Here is a 23402-nt window from a genome sequence, read left to right as displayed (position 1 = left end):
ATGGTAACGAAGCTACTCGGTGTCACTAATTCCCCAAGTGATGTTAGGTGACCATTATTGAGTAATGATGAGGGGTGGTTATTACTACCATAAGGCTCCCCCCCATTGTGTTTACTTCCTAACGATTGTTGATATTGGAGTCATCTTCTTTTCCATGTTTGCCAAAAGAATGAGAAAAGATTGCAATCAAACTGGCTCCTAGAAATCCCAATGTTTTAATTGCATTTTAATGGTGGCATTATCAGTTGAAACAAACTCATTAGCCTTAACCTTAAATTGTCTCTTGATTACGGAGCTTCTTAATCTCTCCTGTTGAAAACAATGTGATTTGCAGTTGTTTGTCTCCCCTTACTGTTGTGATGCCGATGCCAAACATTTTAGTTATATGAATAGCTGAGGAAGGATGAGTCTCTTACAACAGTGACAGTGACTGAGGAAGGATAATTTTTTAAAGGTGTTAGTCTTTCTGTTTTGCCTGTCTGTCTGTCTACTAATCTACCTGTCTGTTTGTGTGTGTCACTGTTTGTCTTTTTGTCTGTCTGTCCTTTTTTTCTATCAGTCTTCTGTTCTCTGTCAGTCTGTCTTTCTATGTGTCTGTCTACGAATCTACTGTCTGTCTGGAAGCTATGTGGGTGGACGATAATGTCCTTTCTTGCTAGGACCAGTACAGTATGTGGTGTGAGATGAGTGACTCAACCTTCTTCTCCTCTCCCTTTTTAGGTATGGAAGCCCAGCAAAAGCAAGCACAATGTCCTCCCCTCAGGTACCTTACAGTTCAAGTCCCTAAGCAAGGAGGACCATGGGGAGTGGGAGTGTGTGGCCACCAACGTCGCCACGAGCATCACTGCCAGCACACACCTCCTAGTTATTGGTATGAGCCACTCTGCCGCACACAGGAACAGGCATAGGCACACGCATACAAACACATCAGATCTGGGTTCAAATAAGTGCAGATTTGATTATTTGTTATTAAAATATTTATTTTAAAATCTTGTGGCCCGAATCAACTACTTCTATTGGAAGTATTTAAGTATTTTCAAATACTTTCCTATAAATAGCCTATTATTTGAAAGTATTTTCAAATACTTATTTCAAAATACATGATTTCAAATACCAAACATACCTGGTTCAAATGCATGGGAGTATTTAAATATTTTATATACAGTATACTGTGTATTTGAGTACTTCCAAATATTTTTCAAGTGTATTTACAACATCATTCCAATATTCAACTGCTTGGTTTTTCAAATAAAAAATATCCAAATACTTAATATCCAAATGTCTTTGAACCCAGTAGTATTTTAACACAGGTCTGAGACACACACACAGAGTTCAGTTTGACATTTATAAATTACAAGCCTTATCACCATTCACATGGGCCCTGCTTGAAAATGTCAAGCAGTCCTCAAAGTTATCCCTGCTCTAACACGATTGGACAGGTGAAAGCAAGGGCAACCAAATCAATAGGATGAACGACCAGCCAGCTTGGGTAGCAACCCTAGATTTGGGTCGGGGCTATATCTTGTGGAAGGATGAAATAGTATGAAAATATGTCAATTATTATTTGAATATGTTTGTAACCCGTTGTATAAAAGTGATGTTTATAGGATATATTGGCATGGTTTGCCGGCCCTCCACTTCGTCTTGAGACTGGCAACACCCATGCCAATATATCATCCCAACACTGGCTTCTCAGGCATTATCACTTAAATAGACTAAGAGAGTTCCAAAGCTCTCTGCCAATAACAGCTAGTTTTCAGGTTACATATCCCTCGCATTATGGTCCTCCAATTAGGCCCCTCACTCAGACTACTCCCAGACAGTCCTAGCAAAACTATTGCTTGAGAAATAGTTTTTGCCTTATTTTTATGGAAAACTATTACAGTAAGGTACTTCATTGTTAAATTATTTGAAATTGAGATAAAAACGGCTGCAATGGGCCTTTTAACACCATGGCGATTCAATCTAGTTAAATTTGAATCTACAATATAACTAGTCTAGTAGAAGTAGTCCAATACTAGAACATCACGTCCAAAGGTAACCAATCCAAAATACTCATTTTCATTATCTGTTGCAAAACCGTTGCATGCCTAAATGATTACGACCCTTGTGTGCTCTGAAAGGGTAGTGAAGAGAGGCAGGGCTTTGCAGAGCTGCAGTGATGGCGGCATCCAAGAGTCAACCACTGACAATTTTCCAAAGCTCGACATGTCAGCCAAAGCACCTGGGGGACATGTGCAAAGAGCAATTTGCAAGGTCAAAGACGTGGTGCGCCAATATCCGCAAATCACAAATGAGCAAATTGAGCTCGCCGGATTAGGGAAGTAGACACAGAGATTTTTTCCACTGCTGAAAACTCTAGTTTGTCTGCTAAATAAAGACAACCGATAGATTAACTGTCACTTGTTGTGTCTAGGCCATCCAATTACTAATGATGCTTTTTGGAACAGTCTTAGTGTTCCTAGCTGCAGCTGGCTATGTAGAAAGACCACTCAGTCTTCAGTTAGCTGGCCAATGATATTGCCTGTGTGGAGGTTGTTGTGCATAGGTGCTAGAGTTACAGATGGGGTAATCAGGCCACTGTTTCTTTAGCATTCTTGCATTCAATGGTCAAGCAACAGTAAATAGCACAATTCGAAGATGTTCAATAGGCCAATGAAATGCGTTTTCATGTATTTGGTGGGTGATTAGATTATGGCTGAATCATTCCTCTCCTTTACCTTTCAGCACATTTTCGTGTGTAAGTTGTAGGGAATATTTTGTACATTTGTTCGAACATGGCTAGAGATTTCTGAAATCGTCTATCGCATACACAACATAGCTGTAAAGATTCTCGTCTGTAGAAGGAGAAGCGGACCAAAATGCAGCGTGGTGGTTATTCATGTTCTTTAATTAAATGAACTAGACATGAAATAACTAAACAATACAAAACAACAATCGGACCGTGAAAACCTATACAGCCTATCTGGTGACAACAAACACAGAGACAGGAACAATCACCCACAAACACACAGTGAAACCCAGGCTACCTAAATATGGTTCCCAATCAGAGACAATGACTAACATCTGCCTCTGATTGAGAACCATATCAGGCCAGACATAGAAATAGACAAACAAGACATCCAACATAGAATGCCCACTCAGATCACACCCTGACCAACCAAAACATAGAAACATACAAAGTAAACTATGGTCAGGGTGTGACAATAGCAGGACTGCTATAAGACATTCTGACGTTCTACGGTTACAAGGTCAACCAATTAAGAAACATTCTCCTCCATTTTCTTGGACAGCAGAAAGGCTTCCTGGCACAGGAGGTTGGTGGTACCTTAATTGGGGAGGAAAGGCTCATGGTAATGACTGGAGCGGAATTAATGGAATGGTATCAAATATATCAAACACATGGAAACCATGTGTTTGATGCCATTCCGTTTGCTGCGTTCCAGCCATTATTATGAGCTGTTCTCCCCTCAGCAGCCTCCACTGCTTCCTGGGCAATTTGTCTGCCTTCCAACCCCTACATCCTTTTGTCTGCTGAAACGTTTTGGTGATAACATCTGGCGTCATTACGAAGTGACATGACCATACGAGGTCACACCTCTTATGACAGATGCTGATGTGTGATTGAAGGATGAAAGGGAAGAGGGTTTTAATTATTTTTCAAGTCTGACCTCACTGGTGACCATTTTAAGATGTTATTAAAGTATATGTGGACTTGGAATGGGGCAAACCCGAGCCAACTTGTCATGTAATGATAATCTAGTGAGCCATAACCAATCCAGCTAGCTAGCTTGTCAGTCACAAGAGACTACATAAGAATGACTGTAGTTACAGTACATGGCTACAGTATATTATTGTCTCACTATGAAATTATATAATCTCCCGAGTTCTGCCAAGAGTCACCTGTATGGAGGTGTAGAGAAGTTGGCAGCACACACGTACACACACACACATACATACACACACTTACACACTCCGTATGGCTCTGATCAGGTCCAGCTGGCTCACAGGCCTAAGCTTGTTCTTTGCATAACCACTCAGAGGCCTACTTACACAACCACTCAGAGGCCTACCACCTGACTGTAGTCTTTACACAATCACATAAAGCCTACACATATCAGAAAGAGCTGACTTCCTTCCAGGCCAACTCAAGTGTGTGTGTGATGATTCATGTTTCACTCTCTTTCTCTCCCACTCTCCTCACTACTGCCACTCTCTACTTGACTCCTCCCCTCCCCAGGCACAAGCCCCCACGCCCCGGCCAACGTTCATGCGGCGGTCTCCACCACCTGGGCCAACGTGTCATGGGAGGCTGGCTACGACGGCGGCTTTGAGCAGACATTATCAGTCTGGTATGGCCATGTGTGAGTCATCCCAGCATGCTTTGCTTCCTGCTTCTTCTTTCTTCAAACTTTTTTCCCTCTAAGGCTACGTCCCGATTCTCTACCCTTCTCACTCCAGGCAATGCTTCCACACCAATACAGTGCTTTGAAGTAGATGACAGGGAGAGGAGAAGTGCACAGGTCTTGAAAAGGGTGGAAAATCGGGATGTAGCCCAACAGTTTTTTGGGAAACCAAGCTCCTCTCTGCCCCCTTCTGCTGCTCTTCTGCCTAGGGGAGGCTGCTTCACCTTGGCTGGGGATAGGGGGGATGGATGGGGTAGTGGGGGGGAAGTTGTCCCTTGACACTATCAAGTTCAGTCAAGTTCAGTCTCACGTTTTAAGGTTCAGGTTTGGGGAGGGGTAGGCTGTTCCTAGACCTGTGCCTTAAAAAAGGTCAACTGTTACCCAGAGCGGATGGGAAGGAGTAGGGATAATACGAGAGAGGGGACCGCTTAGCGTAACATGCCGTTCAAGTCATCCCAAGTCAACTCCAATAAGTTTGGATTGAGACAAGCACAAAATGCCTAATTCAAGCTATTTAAGACACCAAATTACTAATATTTTCAGTTGACTGTCATGGAAATGTGCTGTAGCTACACACCGATGTTCAGAACAGGGCAAATACAGCACGGGAAACTGTATCAACAATAGTTTTACTTTATCACCAATCCTTTTCACCCATTGATTCCTCAAATGGTATTCACCAGATAATCATGCTTATAACATCTACATGCTCAATTCTTAGCGTCACTACAAAAGTATACATTATCACCAAGCATCGCACTTAGTACTACTGGGCCTGTATTGATAAAGGTTCTCAGAGTAGAAGTGCGGATCTAGGATCCATTTTGCCTTTCAGATTATAATAAATAAGCTTACATGGACAGCGGGGACCTGATCCTAGATCAGCACTCTTGAGATGCTTTGTGAATACTGACCCTGAAGCAGCATCCACTGAGCTCCTTATAGATCACCACCACTTCACTCACAGTCCACAGCAGACCAGACCAGTCCAAACCAGTGTAGACCAATTCAGACCAGTCCAAACCAGACCTGACCAAAGCAGACCAAACCAGTCCAAACCAGACCTGCCCCAGGACATTCTGCACTGTCATCAGCTCGTTCTCCTACTCCCAAACAGACACACAGCAAATGGGCTTGCCCCTTACTTAACGACCACAGATAAAAACCAGCGAGAAGAACTGTCAGACTGTTATGATCCCTAGATGGGGGAGTTGTTATTAAAAGTGAAAATGAAGTATCATATTAAGAAACGAGGAGAACAATTAGCGAGAAGCGTACTGGGCAATAAGCGCGTGCTTTAAATACTGTGATCCTCTAAAAAAGTAATGATATATTCATGTGCTATTGTCACGAACCGGCTCAAAGCCCATAACAAAAGGGAGATAAGGAGTAACAAAATATATATCTATTAAATAAAGTAAACTAAGTACAATATAGAATGGTGTGTGTAATCAGTAAGTTCATTAATATGCCTGTGCTTCACATTAAACAAGGTTTTTACAATATCACATATCCATTGTGCTAGTACTGAGATGCATCATATTTAGTGGAAATATTTGAATGTTTATTTTCTGCCTGAAAGGGAACTCGTGAGATGACTGATTCCTTTAGAAATGCTGTCTTTTAGCTGCTATATTAGCAGCAGGCAAGGTGTGCCATCGGATCTGTTTACAACACACTGGAATTACTGCCACAAATCTTCATGACATCATCTGGCCTCGATCGTCATCAACAACACAACTGTCAGTTCATTACACCACAATACTAGATATTCAAGAGTTAGCTGATCACACACAAAACAATGCTGATCACTCAAGGATTTCTGTTTTGTAAACAGAGCTTCTCCTCCACTTATTGAAATCCCCCCCCCCAAAACAAAAAATGAATTTGCCTCACTGGGAAGGATGTACAGTCTTTACTGGTCTCATGTGCTAAGCAAAAATGGGACCGCCCCCAAACAGCCCCCCGCGACCACTTTACAAACACACCGACGGGCTAGCCACCATATCCTATTACAATGACTGCCACCATATGATTTACTCACTGACAGCCAATACATTATGGACACACTGACAGGCTAGCCACCATATCCTATTACAATGACTGCCACCATATGATTTACTCACTGACAGCCAATACATTATGGACACACTGACAGGCCACCATATCCTATTACAATGACTGCCACCATATGATTTACTCACTGACAGCCAGTACATTATGGACACACTGACAGGCTAGCCACCATATCCTATTACAATGACTGCCACCATATGATTTACTCACTGACAGCCAATACATTATGGACACACTGACAGGCTAGCCACCATATCCTATTACAATGACTGCCACCATATGATTTACTCACTGACAGCCAGTACATTATGGACACACTGACAGGCTAGCCACCATATCCTATTACAATGACTGCCACCATATGATTTACTCACTGACAGCCAGTACATTATGGACACACTGACAGGCTAGCCACCATATCCTATTACACCATGAATGCATTTACTATTACACTGCCACCATATGATTTACTGCACATAACAGGCTAGTGAATCCATTACAATGACTGCCACCATATGCCAATACATTATGGACACACTGACAGGCAGTGCACCGTGATATACAAACTGACAATGAAAATATTCATTTCATACGGTAATATACTCACTGACAACAAGCATAATGTACACAACCATAACAGACAACGAAGCACAATAAACCCACTGACGGTGAAGTAATATACACACCCTCACAGTGAATGCATCATAATATACACGCACTCACAGTGAATGCATCATAATATACACGCACTCACAGTGAATGCATCATAATATACACGCACTCACAGTGAATGCATCATAATATACACGCACTCACAGTGAATGCATCATAATATACACGCCCTCACAGTGAATGCATCATAATATACACGCCCTCACAGTGAATGCATCATAATATACACGCCCTCACAGTGAATGCATCATAATATACACGCCCTCACAGTGAATGCATCATAATATACACGCACTCACAGTGAATGCATCATAATATACACGCACTCACAGTGAATGCATCATAATATACATACAGTGAATGCATCATAATATACACGCACTCACAGTGAATGCATCATAATATACACGCACTCACAGTGAATGCATCATAATATACACGCACTCACAGTGAATGCATCATAATATACACGCACTCACAGTGAATGCATCATAATATACACGCACTCATAGTGAATGCATCATAATATACACGCCCTCATAGTGAATGCATCATAATATACACGCCCTCATAGTGAATGCATCATAATATACACGTGTGAATGCATCATAATATACACGCACACACCGTCATAGTGAATGCATTATAATATACACACCCTCATAGTGAATGCATCATAATATACACACCCTCATAGTGAATGCATCATAATATACACGCACTCATAGTGAATGCATCATAATATACACACCCTCATAGTGAATGCATCATAATATACACACGACAGCTATCATGTCACTTAACATACGCACAATGGCCAAGACCTGAGAGTCACTAGATGCCCCCTAGGATGGCGTAATGATTTCCCGGGATTGGGAAAGTTGGGAACACCTGCGCGTGGCATTTGCTGTAAATCACAGAGAGGCGTTTTGACCGTCAGCACAAAGTAAGCACATTGTGATTTATCACATTCCCTAACCCCCAGCCTCTATCATGTACACCATCATGCAGCTTATACATGCATGTCCGTTAGGGAGAGTTATGCCTACATATTACATGACACAAATACATTGTATACGAGGATCATGACTCCCCCCTCAGGTTGATATACATGTTGCTGTATAGTGTTATCTTTCTGAACCCTGTTTATAGTGAGATAAACCCACGGTCCCATAGTGGTCTCATACATTGCTATCTATTTAGGACTACACTATGTTACAAAACGAATGGAGACTAATGCCATGCATACCCTCTGGAAAGTAGAAGAACTCATTTACCCATATGACTTTTTCAGGGAGATCTGTTGCAGTGAAAGTCAGAAAAGTGGTGGTGTTGAATCTAACGCATGGTCCATCTTTAGTTTCAATGGGAATTTGCACGGCTGAGCGCAGCATGGGCTTACCACCATCAACTGTATTACTGTGTGAAATTATTTGACTGAAATACTGTGAAATGACATTCTGTAAATGAAATGTTCTAACAAATGATCGTACTGAAATTATACAGACACAATGACACCACTGACTGCAACTGCAATGAAGTGTCACTGAAATGTCCTTCCAGAAATCCTGTTACTGAATTGACCGGACAAAATCTTTTTACAGAACTGACAGGATAGAATTGACCGTTACTGAAATGACAGAGTGCATTGACTAAAAGTCTCGGCCCTCTCCATATCCACTCCTATGTGTATTTCCCTCATCCCCTCTCCCATGCCTGTTCTCCTATCGTCCCCCTCCACCTTGCAGGGTGAAGAGGGAGCAGCTGGGCCCACATGATTGGCTGTCTATAGCCGTGCCTTCTGGCCAGACATGGCTGGTAGTGCCCGGCCTGGAGCCCCAGACTGCCTACCAGTTCAGTGTCCTTGCACATAACAAGCTGGGCACGGGCCCCTTCAGCGAGGTCATCACTGTGAACACACTAGGTAAGTATTACGGTATTCACCTCTGACCTACAGTATATGACCTAAGAGAGTGAGGCAAGAGTGACCTTACCTGGCGGGAACACAACAGAACTGTGTGTTGTAAGTACAAGATGGCAGCAAGGGAAAAGTTGTGATGGTAATTAATTGAATGATGTGTGGTTTTGTTGTTAATAGTGATGTAGACAGTGGTGTTGTGGCAGCAGCTGTAGTAGCAATGTGTTGTGGTTTAAAAGTTGCTCATAGACTTTCTAAAGAACTTGTACCAACAATTGCAGTTACACTGCTACTGCATTTGAAATACAGCTCTCTAACCTCTCTGTCGCTCTTTCTCGTTCCAACTCTCCATCTCTCCCCCTCCCTCTCACTCTCTCTCTCCCTTTTTCTCTCTGTCCAGTTTTTCCTATAAGTATACCTGAACCCCTGGTGCTGCTTACCCCACCACGATGCCTCATAGCCAATCGGACGCAGCAGGGCGTCTTGCTCATGTGGATCCCGCCGGCCAACCACACAGCTCCAATCGAGCGCTACGTCATGGAGTTCCGCCTAGGGGAGAGGTGGGATGTCCTGGACGATGCCATCCCCGCTGGAGAGACAGACCTGCTAGCCAGAGACCTCATTCAGGTAGCTTACTGTATAAACACTGTTGCATACATGACGGGTAGCCAGTTATCCGCATGGCTGGTGTGGGCGCATGCTTTAATTCCAGCCAAGCTCATTAACACACCTTCATCCAACACTATGGTGTTGGACACCTGTTCGTCGAACACCTCATTCCAAAATCATGGGCATTAATATGGAGTTGGTCCCCTCTTCTGGGAACGCTTTCCACTAAATTTCTGCAGGGACTTGCTTCCATTCAGCCACAAGAGCATTAGTGAGGTCAGGCACTGATTTTGGGCAATTAGGCCTGGCTCGCAGTCGGCGTTCCAATTCATCCCAAAGATGTTCAATGGGGTTAAGGTCAGGGCTCTGTGCAGGCCAGTCAAGTCCTTCCACACCAATTCCGACAAACCATTTCTGTATGGACCTCGCTTTGTGCATGGGGGCATCGTCATGCTGAAACAGCAAAGGGTCTTCACCAAACTGTTGCCACAAAGTTGGAAGCACAGAATCATCTAGAATGTCATTGTATGCTGTAGCGTTAGGATTTCCCTTCACTGCGAGGTTGGCACTATGTTGGCACTATGCATTCGGGCAGGTAGGGTTCTTCTGGCATCCGCCGAACACAGATTTGTCTATCGGACTGCCTCCAGAGAACATGTTTCCACTGCTCCAGACTCCAATGGTGGTGAGCTTTACACCACTCCTCACGACGCTTGGCATTGTGCATGGTGATCTTAGGATTGTGTGTGGCTGCTCTGCCATAGAAACCCATTTCATGAAGCTCCCGACGAACAGTCCTTGTGCTGACATTGCTTCCAGAAGCAGTTTGGAACGCAGTAGTGAGTATTGTAACCGAAGACTGTCGATTCTTACAGGCTACGCATTTCAGCACTCGCCGGGCCTGTTCTGTGAGCTTGTGTGGCCTACCACTTCGGAGCTGAGCTGTTGTTGCTCCTAGACGTTTCCACTTCACAATAACAGCACTTGCAGTTGACCGGAGCAGCTCCAGCAGGGCAGAAATTTGACAAACGGAAAGGTGGCATCTTATGATGGTGCCATGTTGAAAGTCACTGAGCTCCAGTAAGGCCATTCTTCTCCCAATGTTTGTCTATGGAGATTGCATGGCGGTGTGTTCAATTTTATACCCCTGTCAGCAACGGATGTGGCTGAAATAGCTGAATCCACTCATTTGAAGGGGTGTCCACATACTTTTGTATATATAGTGTATGATGATTGGGGATGGGAGTCAGGTGTTTTTTTTAAATGTGTTCTTCAAAGGACCAACTATATAATGTTACACTGAGTGTACAAAACATTAGGAACATCTGCTCTTTCCATGACATAGACTGACCAGGTGGAAGCTATGATCCCTTATTGAGGTCACCTGTTAAATCCACTTCAATCGGTGTAGATAAAGGGGAGGAGACAGGTTAAAGAAGGATGTTTAAGCCTCGAGACAATTGAGACATGGATTGTGTATGTGTACCATTCAGAAGGTGAATGGGCAAGGCAAAATAATTAAGTGCCTTTTGAACAGGATATGTTAGTAGATGCCATGCGCAACGCTGCTTGGTTTTCATGCTCAACAGTTTCCTGTGTGTGTCATGAATGGTCCACCACCCAACAGACATCCAGTCAACTTGACACAACTGTAGGAAGCATTGGAGTCAACATGGGTTAGCATCCCTGTGGAACGCTTTCCACCCCTTGTAGAGTCCATGCCCCGAAAAATGTAGCCTGTTCTGGGGGAAAAATGGGGTGCAACTCAATATTAGGAAGGTGTTCCTAATGTTTTGAATGCTCAGTGTATATGAAAATGACTTTTTTTATCTTCCTTGTCAGCCCAAGCCTATCTGATATCTCAAAGAAGTCAAAACATTTTAGGATGCTTTTCAAATAGTACCAAATTCCCTATTCCCCCATAGGGCTCTTGTTAAAATAAGTGCACTGTATTGGGTTTAGGGTGCCATTTGGAATGCATGCTTAGTCTCACATAAGTACACCATCTGGGGAGAGTGATGTGTTAAAGTATAGAAATGTATTCCTTTGTATGTCGGATTGCGCTCCTGGCGTGAAATGTTTAGTGTGTTTTTTTTGTCTCATTCAGCCATCAGTCACAGGACGCATCCCAAATGGAAACCTATTTATTTTATAGTGCAATACTTTTGAACATGGCTCAAGTAGGATACTAAATACCATATTAGCACTATAAATGGAATAGGGTGCCATTTGGAACGCGGTCACATTCTATGCAGGTACTTTATTCTAGCATGACTCCCAACACCCACTCACACTTCTCTATCACTCATTACACCTATACTGTAGCACATTCCTGCAGCTCGCTTTTTACTCAAGCTATTGAGGTAATTGGACCACGAGGGACTGTCTATTTGTTGCTCTGCCTTTTTACTTCTTTGCTAAAATACAGTTAGTGATGCGAAACATTTTCATGCCCACTTTGACAGGTAGATTTCCTTGTGGATTTCCTCCTAAAACGAACAAACTGGTTTCTTTTTTGTAAACAATCGTTTTTATTGACTCTAAGAAGAATTGGACAGACTACAACATGAATGACAGAGTTCAACATTAAACAGATGTTTCACTAACATACACAAATACAGTGTTTCCTCTGCCCCTGTCTTACTCTCATCTCCCTGGTGTGTGTGACTTAGGAGGCATGGTATGAGTTCCGGGTCATAGCAGTCATGGAGGAACTGGTCAGCGAGCCCAGTAACACAGTAGGAGTGTCCAGTACAGGTGAGTGAACAACACACCTCCGCATAAATGTCTATGGACACCCCTTCATCACACAAAACATGTCTGGGATTTGAGAGACAGAGGCATGAGGCAAGTGGCAGACTAAAATTGAGATATGGCAGACATTAACTGAAAACATGACAAAACAAAAGCAAATGGGGAAATAATTGTAGGGATTCATCTTGTTAAAAAAAATCTCATGTAATTTGGTGGAGTGGTAATTTAATGACCAATTTAAATCCCACATCTGTATAAAATGATCATACAAAATATACACTACTGGTCAAAGGTTTTTGAACACCTACTCATTCAAGTGTTTTTCTTTATTTTTACTTTTTTCTACATTGTAGAATAATAATGAAAGAACACATATGGAATCATGTAGTAAACAAGAAAGTGTTAAACAATTTAAAATATATTTTATTTGAGATTCTTCAAATAGCCACCCTTTGCCTTGATGACAGCTTTGCACACTCTTATCAAACGTGACAATGACCATAGGAGTTAGCAAGACAGCTCTGGGACCAGGCACGAATACTTCCTGGAACAGACTGAAAAATATGACATCACAAAAACCCTGTTCATATTCCTCCTATGGACATTCCACATAAGATTTCCATCTTCAGTGCTGTCAGGTTGAAATACTGTGATGTTGTTCTGGTGTGGAGGTCACAGGGAATATATCGTCACAGAAATTGTGACTGTGAGCAACTGTGAAAGCATCGCCAGAGCTGCAAAAAATTTTGTGGTGGAATTATTGTAATCAAAAGGAGAGACTTAAGATTTCTTCAAAACGAATCAAACTCCATACTGGAGCCATCTCTCCATGGTACCTTGTAGAACAGAAACATTAACTCATGCTCTGGAATGCGGTATCACCCAAAGACATCGTAAATCTTCCAGAGGCCTATCCTCAGTAGAACACAATAACCCCTTTATTCTGTTGCATAAAACAACCATTTGATGCAATTACAGCATTATAACATAATCTTGTAATTTCCACCAGAATTCACAAATTTACTTCCTTAACTTGGAAGTACTTTGCTGCCCCCTCCTGATGAAATAATTGTACTACAATATTTTAACAGTATTTGATCACAGTCTTGCTGAATGTTGATATTTCAAATTCTCCCCAGGATAAAATGAGGAGGGCGGGAACATATTCACTATCCAGTCATCTAGACAGTCTGTGGTCATAAAAGGATAGTAGATGAGGAAAGGAGTTTCCTAATCCATTTCCATTAAGTGTCTATCGATTCAGGACAATAAATGATGAGTCGCTGAATCAGGTGAATTGGATGGCCAGTTGGTGTGGTGATTGGCAGGAGCCAGCTAGACACACACACACACACGGACTCACACACACGGACTCACATACAGTTGGTGTGGTGACTGATAGAGGCCTTCAGATGTCAGGCCCTCCCATACATAGTAATCAGTTACATTCTCCTTAAAGTCCAAGCCTAGTACAAAAGACTATGTAGAGTTACTCAAGTCATTTACACAATGTAATACACTTTTCTTGCTCACAAGATTGCATGTTTAATGGCTAGACTGGAAATATTTGCTTTCTAATATTCCAATATGCTTAGTTTACTATACCAATATGAAGCGAATATACTTATTATTATGGGTGGATATCGGTCACGGTATTGTTTTGGGTCAAAGACCTCTCCAAGGCTATAGCCTCCTCGCAGACAAGTCATGTCTCACTCTCACTCTCTTTCCCTCTCTCTTCCCCCCTCTCTCCCCTCCCCCTCTTCCTATCCTACACTCCCCCAAACACTCTTTCTCCCCTCACGCTCCTCTCTCTCTTTCTTTCACACCCACCCTCATCTCCCCCAGACTTCTTCCCACCCCCGGAATTGGTGGATGAGGGGGGACTGGCGCGGCCGGTGGTGGCTGGCATCGTGGCTACCATCTGTTTCCTGGCAGCTGCTGTCCTCTTTAGCACACTGGCAGCCTGCTTCGTCAACAAGCAGCGCCGACGAACGCTCAAGAGGAGGAGAGGTGAGACATATAGAGACACACAAGGATTTACAGACAGACACACATACACATGATTTGACAGCTGATAAAGCAATATAGAGCTCTCTTGACATTTCTTTGAATTGACATCAAATTAAACATTGAATTAACCCCCCCCCACCTCTTTTTCAGACCCCCCTCTCTCGATAACACACTGCAGAAAAAGTGTGGAAACTCCGTAAGTAAACCTAAGCCAACAACGCTTTTCTCTTTTTCTTACTTCGTTGCAAATTATGCAAATCAAGGGCAGGGTGCATTGCATCACAACTCAAGGCTTCTGGCAGACACGCCCATCAAATAGAGAAAGCTTATTGGCAGGACTACCAATCACTGGCCAGCGATTGGCCAGATATTGACGGACAAGGCGCGGTCACTGTGTAGCTAGCTATTAGCCGTAGTTCATCTCAGCAAAGCTCATACTTGCTTTTTAACGATCATATTTGGAACGATACTTGTTGCGTACAGTAAATGCTCAATATGATATTGAAAAAATACAACTCATTTTATAAACATTTACCAAATTCAAATCATGTTGTCGATAATTCCCAATTTCCGAGAGAAAACACTTTCAGCTACCTGTTTTCATTCATGTAATTTTAATGGACTAGTAGAGTTGAGCTTGTACACAAAGCTTGTCTTTGTCACGGCCCAGGAAGTTCAATTCATCGTTGTTGACCTTGTTTTCCTAATAACAGTGGGACTGAACGATCAATATCTCTTGGTCACGGAGAGGTTGTGTTCACAAACATTGGTGTCTAATCTAGCAACCAAGTCTTTGTGTGTGTTCCCTTATATAGGGCACAACGTTTGACCAGAGCCATATGGGTGCTGGTAAAAAAAAAAGTAGTGCACTATAAAGGGAATGGGGTGTAATTTGAGACGCAACCCAAGTCTTTTAGTATCAAAAGAAAACAATCCTACATAGAGACATCAATCAAAAATCCCTGACATTAAAAGCAGAACGTTTGATAATTATTTGAGGGCGGTGCTTCAGAGGTTTGACAGACTGTTGGATTGGACAAATGGTTCTCCCTCAGATCTTTCCAAGGGCCTCATTTGGCTACTGTGGCCTCATTGAAATAGCATCTTAATTGCACATAGATTCTCTCTTTCTCAAACTCATTCCTTCTGCGAGCTTTGAGAACTGAACAAGCATATATCGTTGAGCTGCATTCCATGGAAGTATAATATATTTTGATCCACTCACTTACAGAGCATTTTTTGTTGAACGCCTGGTGTAGTGGTACTAACATTGCAACAGGACGTACAACCAACATTTTAGGGGAAGATAATGTGTTATTTCTGTAAAGTTGTGGTGTTTTAAATGTCATATAAGAGGTAAAAAAAAAGTAACAGGTAAGTATCCAATGTATCACTGTAGCCTGTTATTTTTCCAAAAGCTGCCACTTCATTGTGATTCCTGTCTTTAGCCCTCGTCTTGGGACTCCATTTGACCCTTTTAACAGGTGTGCGTTGTTAAAAGTGAATTTGTGGAATTTCTTGTCTTAATGCGTTTGAGCCAATCAATTGTGTTGTGACAAGCTAAGGGTGGTATACAGAAGCCCTATTTGGTAAAAGACCAAGTCCATATTATGGCAAGAACAGCTCAAATAAGCAAAGTGAAACGACAATCCATCATTCCTTTGAGACATTCAAGGTCAGTCAATACATAATTTTCTTTCAAGCGGTATGATGAAACTGGCTCTCATGAGGACCACCACAGGAAAGGAAGACCGAGAGTTATCTCTGCTGCAGAGGATAATACAAGTTAATTGGAGTTACCAGCCTCAGAAATTGCATCCCAACTAATTGCTTCAGAGTTCAAGTAACAGACACATATCAATATTAACTGTTCAGAGGAGTCTGTGTGAATCAGGCCTTTATTGTCAAATTGCTGCAAAGAAACCACTACTAAAGTACACCAATGATAAGAAGAGACTTGCTTGGGCCAAGAAACACAAGCAATGGACATTAGACTGGTGGAAATCTGTCCGTTGGTCTGATGAGTCCAAATTTAAGATCTTTGGTTCCAACTGCCATGTCTTTGTGAGACGCAGACTGGTGGAACAGATGATCTCCGCATGTGTGGTTCCCACAGTGAAGCATGGAGGAGGAGGTGTGATGGTGTGAGGGAGCTTTTCTGGTGACACTGTCAGTGATTTATTTAGAATTCAAGGCACACTTAACCAGCATGGCTACCACAGCATTCTTCAGTGATACGCCATCCCATCTGGTTTGCGCTTAGGGGGACTATCATTTGTCTTCCTACAGGATAATGAACCAAAACACTTCCAGTCTCTGTAAGGACCGGAGGTGTGGACCAGGAAGGAGAGTGATTGAGAGCTGCATCAGATGACCTGGCCTCCACAATCACCTGAGCTCAACCCAATTGAGATGGTTTGGGATGAGTCGGACAGCAGAGTGAAGGAAAAGCAGCCAACAAGTGCAAGCATATGTGGGAACTCCTTCAAGACTGTTGGAAAATCATTCCAGGTGATGCTGGTTGAGAGAATGCCAAGAGTGTGCAAAGCTGTCAAAAAGGCAAGGGTGGCTACTTTGAGGAATATACAATCTAAAATATATTTTGATGTGTTTAACACATTTTTAGTTACTACTTTTATCAAAGATTCTCTGTAATTAGTATTATGCGATCATGATTAATCAGTTGAAAATGTAATTAACTAGGAAGTCAGGGCACCAAGGAAAAATATTCAGATTACAAAGTTATCATTTCCTAAAATAACTTTTCAGATCAATTAGTCTTCGATTTAATGAATTATTTACTTTCTCACGTTAGTCTCATTCCAAACGTCGAAAATTGTTGGTTATCTGCACGAACCCAGTCTTCACTATGAGTCAATTCTCTTAAATAATTTATTTATTACTAAGTAAATCACAGAAATGCATAAAAAAACTGTAAATATGGTTACAAGAAATGATAGGAGAATGTGCCCTAGTGGGCTAAACCGGCATGGTGGCTTGTTAGACTTTGTAAGTCGCTCTGGATAAGAGCGTCTGCTAAATGACTTAAATGTAAATGTAAAAGGGGAAGTGGTGGCTGACTCAGAAGTCACTACAGAGTGATAATTACAACAATTGAAATGCTAATCCTTTGCACATAAACGCTCACTCATTCGGGAACAATTGCAATCAATACATATATTTACGCTCGGTGTGTCGTCTTGTGAAAAGTTTGTTTCTTTTGTAGAATTGTCCGTCTCTCTCCCTCTCTCTCTCCGTCGTGGTTATAGTGGTTAGTTCAGAGTGACATTCCTTCGTTTCGTTATAGAGTGGATGTTTTGGCGGTTGTCGTTCTTCGCGTTCAATGATACCGAAATCCTAGCTGCGGACTAGTAATTAATATCAAAGACTTGTGCTTATTCTGTCGGTATCGATAGTCTAAGAGTTTAACCACGTGGTATGGTTAAAAGAATCAGCAATGGTCCACATCCTTTGTCCTCCCCTAATGGAGAAAACCATGGTCTGCAACCTTTAGCCATCTCGTTATTGAGGTAAGCTCGGTCTGCTGATCAAAAACCCAAGTGTTTTATTTTTCTAAAGGCAGAAAGGGGCTGTCCCAGGACTCCTGACCCTAACTGGGCTCAGGGGCGGTCCTCTGATTTAGTTAACTACAATCCCCTTTTTGAGTTTTCCTTCATTAAACAGTCAAATCACATTGTAAAATTGTGTAAACAGTATCATACTCACTCATTCATCTTATACAACAATTAGATGTAAACCTCATATCTGTGGCTATTATATAAACAGTGTTATGGTAATGTGGCCACACCGTCTCCCATGAGCTTCCCCAAGTTGTGACAAACGGACCAGTTCGTAGCTGGATTCTTCACCGATCTTTTATACTTTCTCCGGAACATGAAATTAGTTCGTACCTCAAGTTCTGTGAGGTGTAAGGATTTCCTTTGTTCTCCATGAAAATCTACTCTCTCTATACTGCGTGTCCATGAGGAGATCCTCAGGAATTTACGACATCTCTCTGACCATAGCAGCCTAGTTGAAGGAGGCAAGGGGGAGGCAAGGAGAGGGGGATGGGGCTTGCTATACCCAAAGAGGCCAACGTCATGACAATTTCATATGTTATTTCATAGTTTTGATGTGTTCACTATTATTCCACAATGTAGAAAATAGTACAAATATAGAAGCCCCTGAATATCTAGGTGTGTCCAAACTTTTGACTGGTACTGTGTGTGTGTATATATATATATATATATATATATATATATATATATATATATATACACACACACGACCATTCAAAAGTTTGCAGTCACTTAGAAAGGTACTTGTTTTTGAAAGAAAAGTTATTTTTTGTCCATTAACATCAAATTTATCAGAAATACAGTGTAGACATTGTTAATGTTGTAAATAACTATTGTAGCTGGATACGGCAGATTTTTAGAGGAATATCTACATAGGCATACAGAGGCCCATTATCAGCAACCATCACTCCTGTGTTCCAATGGAACGTTGTGTTAGCTAATCCAAGTTTATACTTTTAAAAGGCTAATTGATCATTAGAAACCCTTTAGCAATTAATTTTAGCACAGCTGAAAACTGCTGTACTGATTTAAAGAAGCAATAAAACTTGATTCTTTAGACTAGTTGAGTATCTGGAGCATCAGCATTTGTGGGTTCGATTTCCAGGCTCAAAATGGTCAGAACTTTCTTCTGAAACTGGTCAGTCCATTCTTGTTCTGAGAAATGAAGGCTATTCCATGTGAGATATTGCCAAGAAATTAATGATCTCGTACAACGCAGTGTACTACTCCCTTCACAGAACAGCGCAAACTGGCTCTAACCAGAATAGAAAGAGGAGTGGGAGGCCCCAGTGCACAACTGAAGGTCAGCATCGCAGAGTTGCCTCTTCACTGTTGACGTTGTGACTGGTGTTTTGCGGGTACTATTTAATGAAGCTGCCAGTTGAGGACTTGTGAGGTGTCTGTTTCTCAAACGAGACAATCTAATGTACTTGTCATCTTGCTCAGTTGTGCACCGGGGCCTCCCTCTCTTTCTATTCTGGTTAGGGCCAGTTTGCGCTGTTCTGTGAAGGAAGTAGAACACAGCGTTGTATGAGAAATTTCTCACCTGGATTAGCCTTAGAACTGTTTGGCCATAATGACCATTGTTATGTTTGGAGGAAAAAGGGAGAGGCTTGCAAGCCGAAGAACACCATCCCAACATGAAGCACGGGGGTGGCAGCATCATGTTGTGGGGGTGCTTTGCTGCAGGAGGGACTGGTGCACTTCACACAATAGATGGCATCATGAGGCAGGAACATTATGGGGATATATTGAAGCAACATCTCAAGTAATCAGTCAGGAAGTTAAAGCTTGGTCGCAAATGGGTCTTCCAAATGGACAATGACCCCAAGCATACTTCCAAAGTTGTGGCAAAATGGCTTAAGGACAACAAAGTCAAGGTATTGGAGTGGCCATCACAAAGCCCTGACCTCAATCCCATAGAAAATGTGTAGGCAGAACTGAAAAAGCGTGTGCGAGCAAGGAGGCCTACAAACCTGACTCAGTTACACCAGCTCTGTCAGTAGGAATGGGCCAAAATTCACCCAACTTAAGGTGGGAAGCTTGTGGAAGGCTACCGGAAACGTTTGACCCAAGTTAAACAATTTAAAGGCTATGCTACCAAATACTAATTGAGTGTATGTAAACTTCTGACCCACTGGGAAAATGATGAAAGAAATAAAAGCTGCAATAAATCATTCTCTCTACTATTATTCTTACATTTCACATTCTTAATTAAAATAAAGTGGTGAGCCGAACTGACCTAAGGAATTTTTTTAGTAGGGTTAAATGTCAGGAATTTTGAAAAACTGAGTTTAAATGTATTTGGCTAAGGTGTATGTAAACTTCCGACTTCAACTGTGTGTATATATACAGTGCCTTGCGAAAGTATTCGGCCCCCTTGAACTTTGCGACCTTTTGCCACATTTCAGGCTTCAAACATAAAGATTTAAAACTGTATTTTTTTTGTGAAGAATCAACAACAAGTGGTACACAATCATGAAGTGGAACGACATTAATTGGATATTTCAAACTTTTTCCAAACGTCCTGCACGGTGTTGGGCTGTAAGCACAACCCCCACCACAACCCCCAAACCTTCTTGCCACAGCTCGCATTGATGTGCCATCCTGGATGAGCTGCACTACCTGAGCCACTTGTGTGGGTTGTAGACTCCGTCTCATTCTACCACTAGAGTGAAAGCACCGCCAGCATTCAAAAGTGACACAAACATCAGCCAGGAAGCATAGGAACTGAGAAATGGTCTGTGGTCACCACCTGCAGAACCACTCCTTTATTGGGGGTGTCTTGCTAATTGCCTATAATTTCCACCTGTTGTCTATTCCATTTGCACAACAGCATGTGAAATTTATTGTCAATCAGTGTTGCTTCCCAAGTGGACAGTTTGATTTCACAGAAGTGTGATTGACTTGGAGTTACATTGTGTTGTTTAAGTGTTCCCTTTATTTTTTTGAGCAGTGTGTGTGTATATATACATGAATATATACACTCCTTTACTTATTCTCCATCCCACCAATATGAACTATTAACTGCTAATTGGTTTAGGGTTGAAAGTGAAGGAGGTTTGGAAATGTCTCCCAAAAGACATAGGAACAAGGGTGTGTGTGGTACTGCTACCAAAGCCAGACGGAGGGATACCCCCGTTCTCTCTGAAATGCATTACTTCCACAGTACTCAGTATGTAGTCCTAGCATGTATGGGTGTCTAATGGTATGCTGAATGACTCATTGTGCCTAATAAATGGAGAGCTTGTCAGACGTGCATTGTACAAATATCTTCTTGTCTTTCGCTCCTCCCTGTATTCTTTATTCCTCTCTGTTTCTAGCTCTTGCTTCTATCTCCTCTCCTCCATTTTCTCTCTGTCTTGCCTCCCTTTTGCTTTCTGCTTGTTTCTCTGAATCAGCTTATCCCCAGGTTTCTCTTCCCATTTCTCTGACTGTATCTCTTTCTCCCCCTCTCTCTGTCTCCCTGTCTCTCCATCTTTTTATCCCTACCCACACACCCTCTGTCACTCACTCCTTTTCTCTGACCATCTCTTTCTCTCTCCCTCCCTCCTCTCTGTCTCTCCTCTATCATCCCTCACTCTCTTTCTCTCTCTCTTTCTCTGTTTGGACATGTGGAAGCTCTGGAGACTCATTGACAGCATTCCTCCTCCTCCCTCTTCTCCCCTCTTTTTCTTCCTCCTCTCCCGTCTCTGTTGTATTTCCCACCGCAGGACTCCTCTTAGCCCATTGCCCGGCATAGAGCCCTACTGTGAGGGGCCAGACGCCAGCAGCTACCAGCCCCCGCCTTCCAGCCCTCAGTGAGTGTGGCTACCTGCACCTTGTTCAGCCCGCCCCTCAGTCAGTGTGCTGCTGGCTGGCTTGGCCGCATGCTTCGTGTGCTGGGCACAGTTGCACGGTCACATGCTGGTTCAAGCAATTGGGGCCCTAAGCTCCTTCACGGTTCACTCACAGGAGATGCAGAATTATTGAATAGATACAGCTGTAAAAAGATACACACTAAGCAACCTACCTGGAGTCATACTTGCTTTATGGTCCACGGAGATAGTCATAGTCTTAGATGTCCAGCAGAGGGTGACGTGGGTAGAAAGTGCCCTTTGAGAAAGCTGTTGAGCTGAATTTAAATACATCTGAATCAAGACGAAAGCCCTAGATCCCGATATCTCAGAAATTTTCCCAAATTGGGCCAACTAGCAATTCAGACCAGTACTATTAATGGTCTCCCCGAGGTGCGTGCAAACGTAGCGTGACAGCACCGCGAACTGAGAAGGATTTTTAGCGGTCAGACTGCTCCAAATTCAAATTGACATATAATTTTTTTAATTTTACCTTTATTTAACCAGGCAAGTCAGTTAAGAACAAATTCTTATTTTCAATGACGGCCTGGGAACAGTGGGTTAACTGCCTGTTCAGGGGCAGAACGACAGATTTGTACCTTGTCAGCTCGGGGGTTTGAACTCGCAACCTTCCGGTTACTAGTCCAACGCTCTAACCACTAAGCCACAGTAAGTGGTGTAACTACAGTGAATTACACTGAGTGTACAAAACATTAAGAACACTTGCTCTTTAAAAACATATATTGATGTGCCTTTGAATGCTGCTGTGTTTTTCGCATGCAACAGTTTCCCGTGTGTCAAGAATGGTCCACCACCCAAAGGACATCCGGTCCACTTAAAACAACTGTGGGAAGCATTGGAGTCAACACGGGCCAGCATCCATGTGAAACACTTACGATACCTTGTTAAGTTCATTCCCCGAAGAAGAATTGAGGCTGTTCTGAGGGCTAAAGGGGGTGCAACTCAATATTAGGAAGGTGTTCTTAATGATTTGTACACACACTGTATATGAATAGCACAAGTGTCTGATTCAACATTGCACAGGAGGCCATTGTATTCAGTTTTCCCGAAATGGTACCAATTGCCCCCGATGCTGACCACCATGCTGGACATGTAAGATGAAACCACTCCAGTGTGGTTGTTTACTCTCCTTTGAATCGACAGACGACTGTCCCATTGAGGATTTCCACTGGGCCTACACACCCAGTATTCTCTCTTCCCATCTCGTGGGTTTCATTGGTCAGCTGCTGCTGCTTCTCCTCACGTCCCACCCCCTAACTTCCCTCCTGAGAATATAACAGCAACATTAGAGGAACATAATGCCACTTGTCATGAAGCTCACAGGCATAGCATCCCATGCTCTGGTCTGACCTGTTTAAAACCTAGCACAGGTAGACCAATGGTGTTTTAAGTTTGGGATGACTATATAAAGGGAACAGGTCTGGTGTACAACAACTGGAAAGCAATGGGTTTGGTTAATTGATTACATTAGGGAGACCATTGGAAAATGGAGTCTCTTTTTTTCTACTTCAAATGAGAT

General features: G+C 42.5%; 1 protein-coding gene across 1 annotated transcript in view; it reads left to right on the top strand.

Annotated features, from left to right (window-relative positions):
* LOC135550804 (protein turtle homolog B-like) overlaps window positions 1-23402 on the top strand; it is a 187968-nt gene that overhangs the window by 140155 nt on the left and 24411 nt on the right. Inside the window, exons 11-17 of the mRNA XM_064981929.1 lie at window positions 721-871; window positions 4241-4364; window positions 8903-9078; window positions 9473-9699; window positions 12354-12438; window positions 14284-14448; window positions 14599-14644. Coding sequence (XP_064838001.1) covers window positions 721-871; window positions 4241-4364; window positions 8903-9078; window positions 9473-9699; window positions 12354-12438; window positions 14284-14448; window positions 14599-14644 — 974 coding nt within the window. The remainder of the gene's footprint in view (window positions 1-720; window positions 872-4240; window positions 4365-8902; window positions 9079-9472; window positions 9700-12353; window positions 12439-14283; window positions 14449-14598; window positions 14645-23402) is intronic.

This window comes from Oncorhynchus masou, chromosome 12, assembly GCF_036934945.1.
Source record: "Oncorhynchus masou masou isolate Uvic2021 chromosome 12, UVic_Omas_1.1, whole genome shotgun sequence".
Lineage (NCBI taxonomy): Eukaryota > Metazoa > Chordata > Actinopteri > Salmoniformes > Salmonidae > Oncorhynchus > Oncorhynchus masou.
Note: the sequence above shows the minus strand (reverse complement) of the source record. Positions and strands in the feature narration are given on the sequence as shown.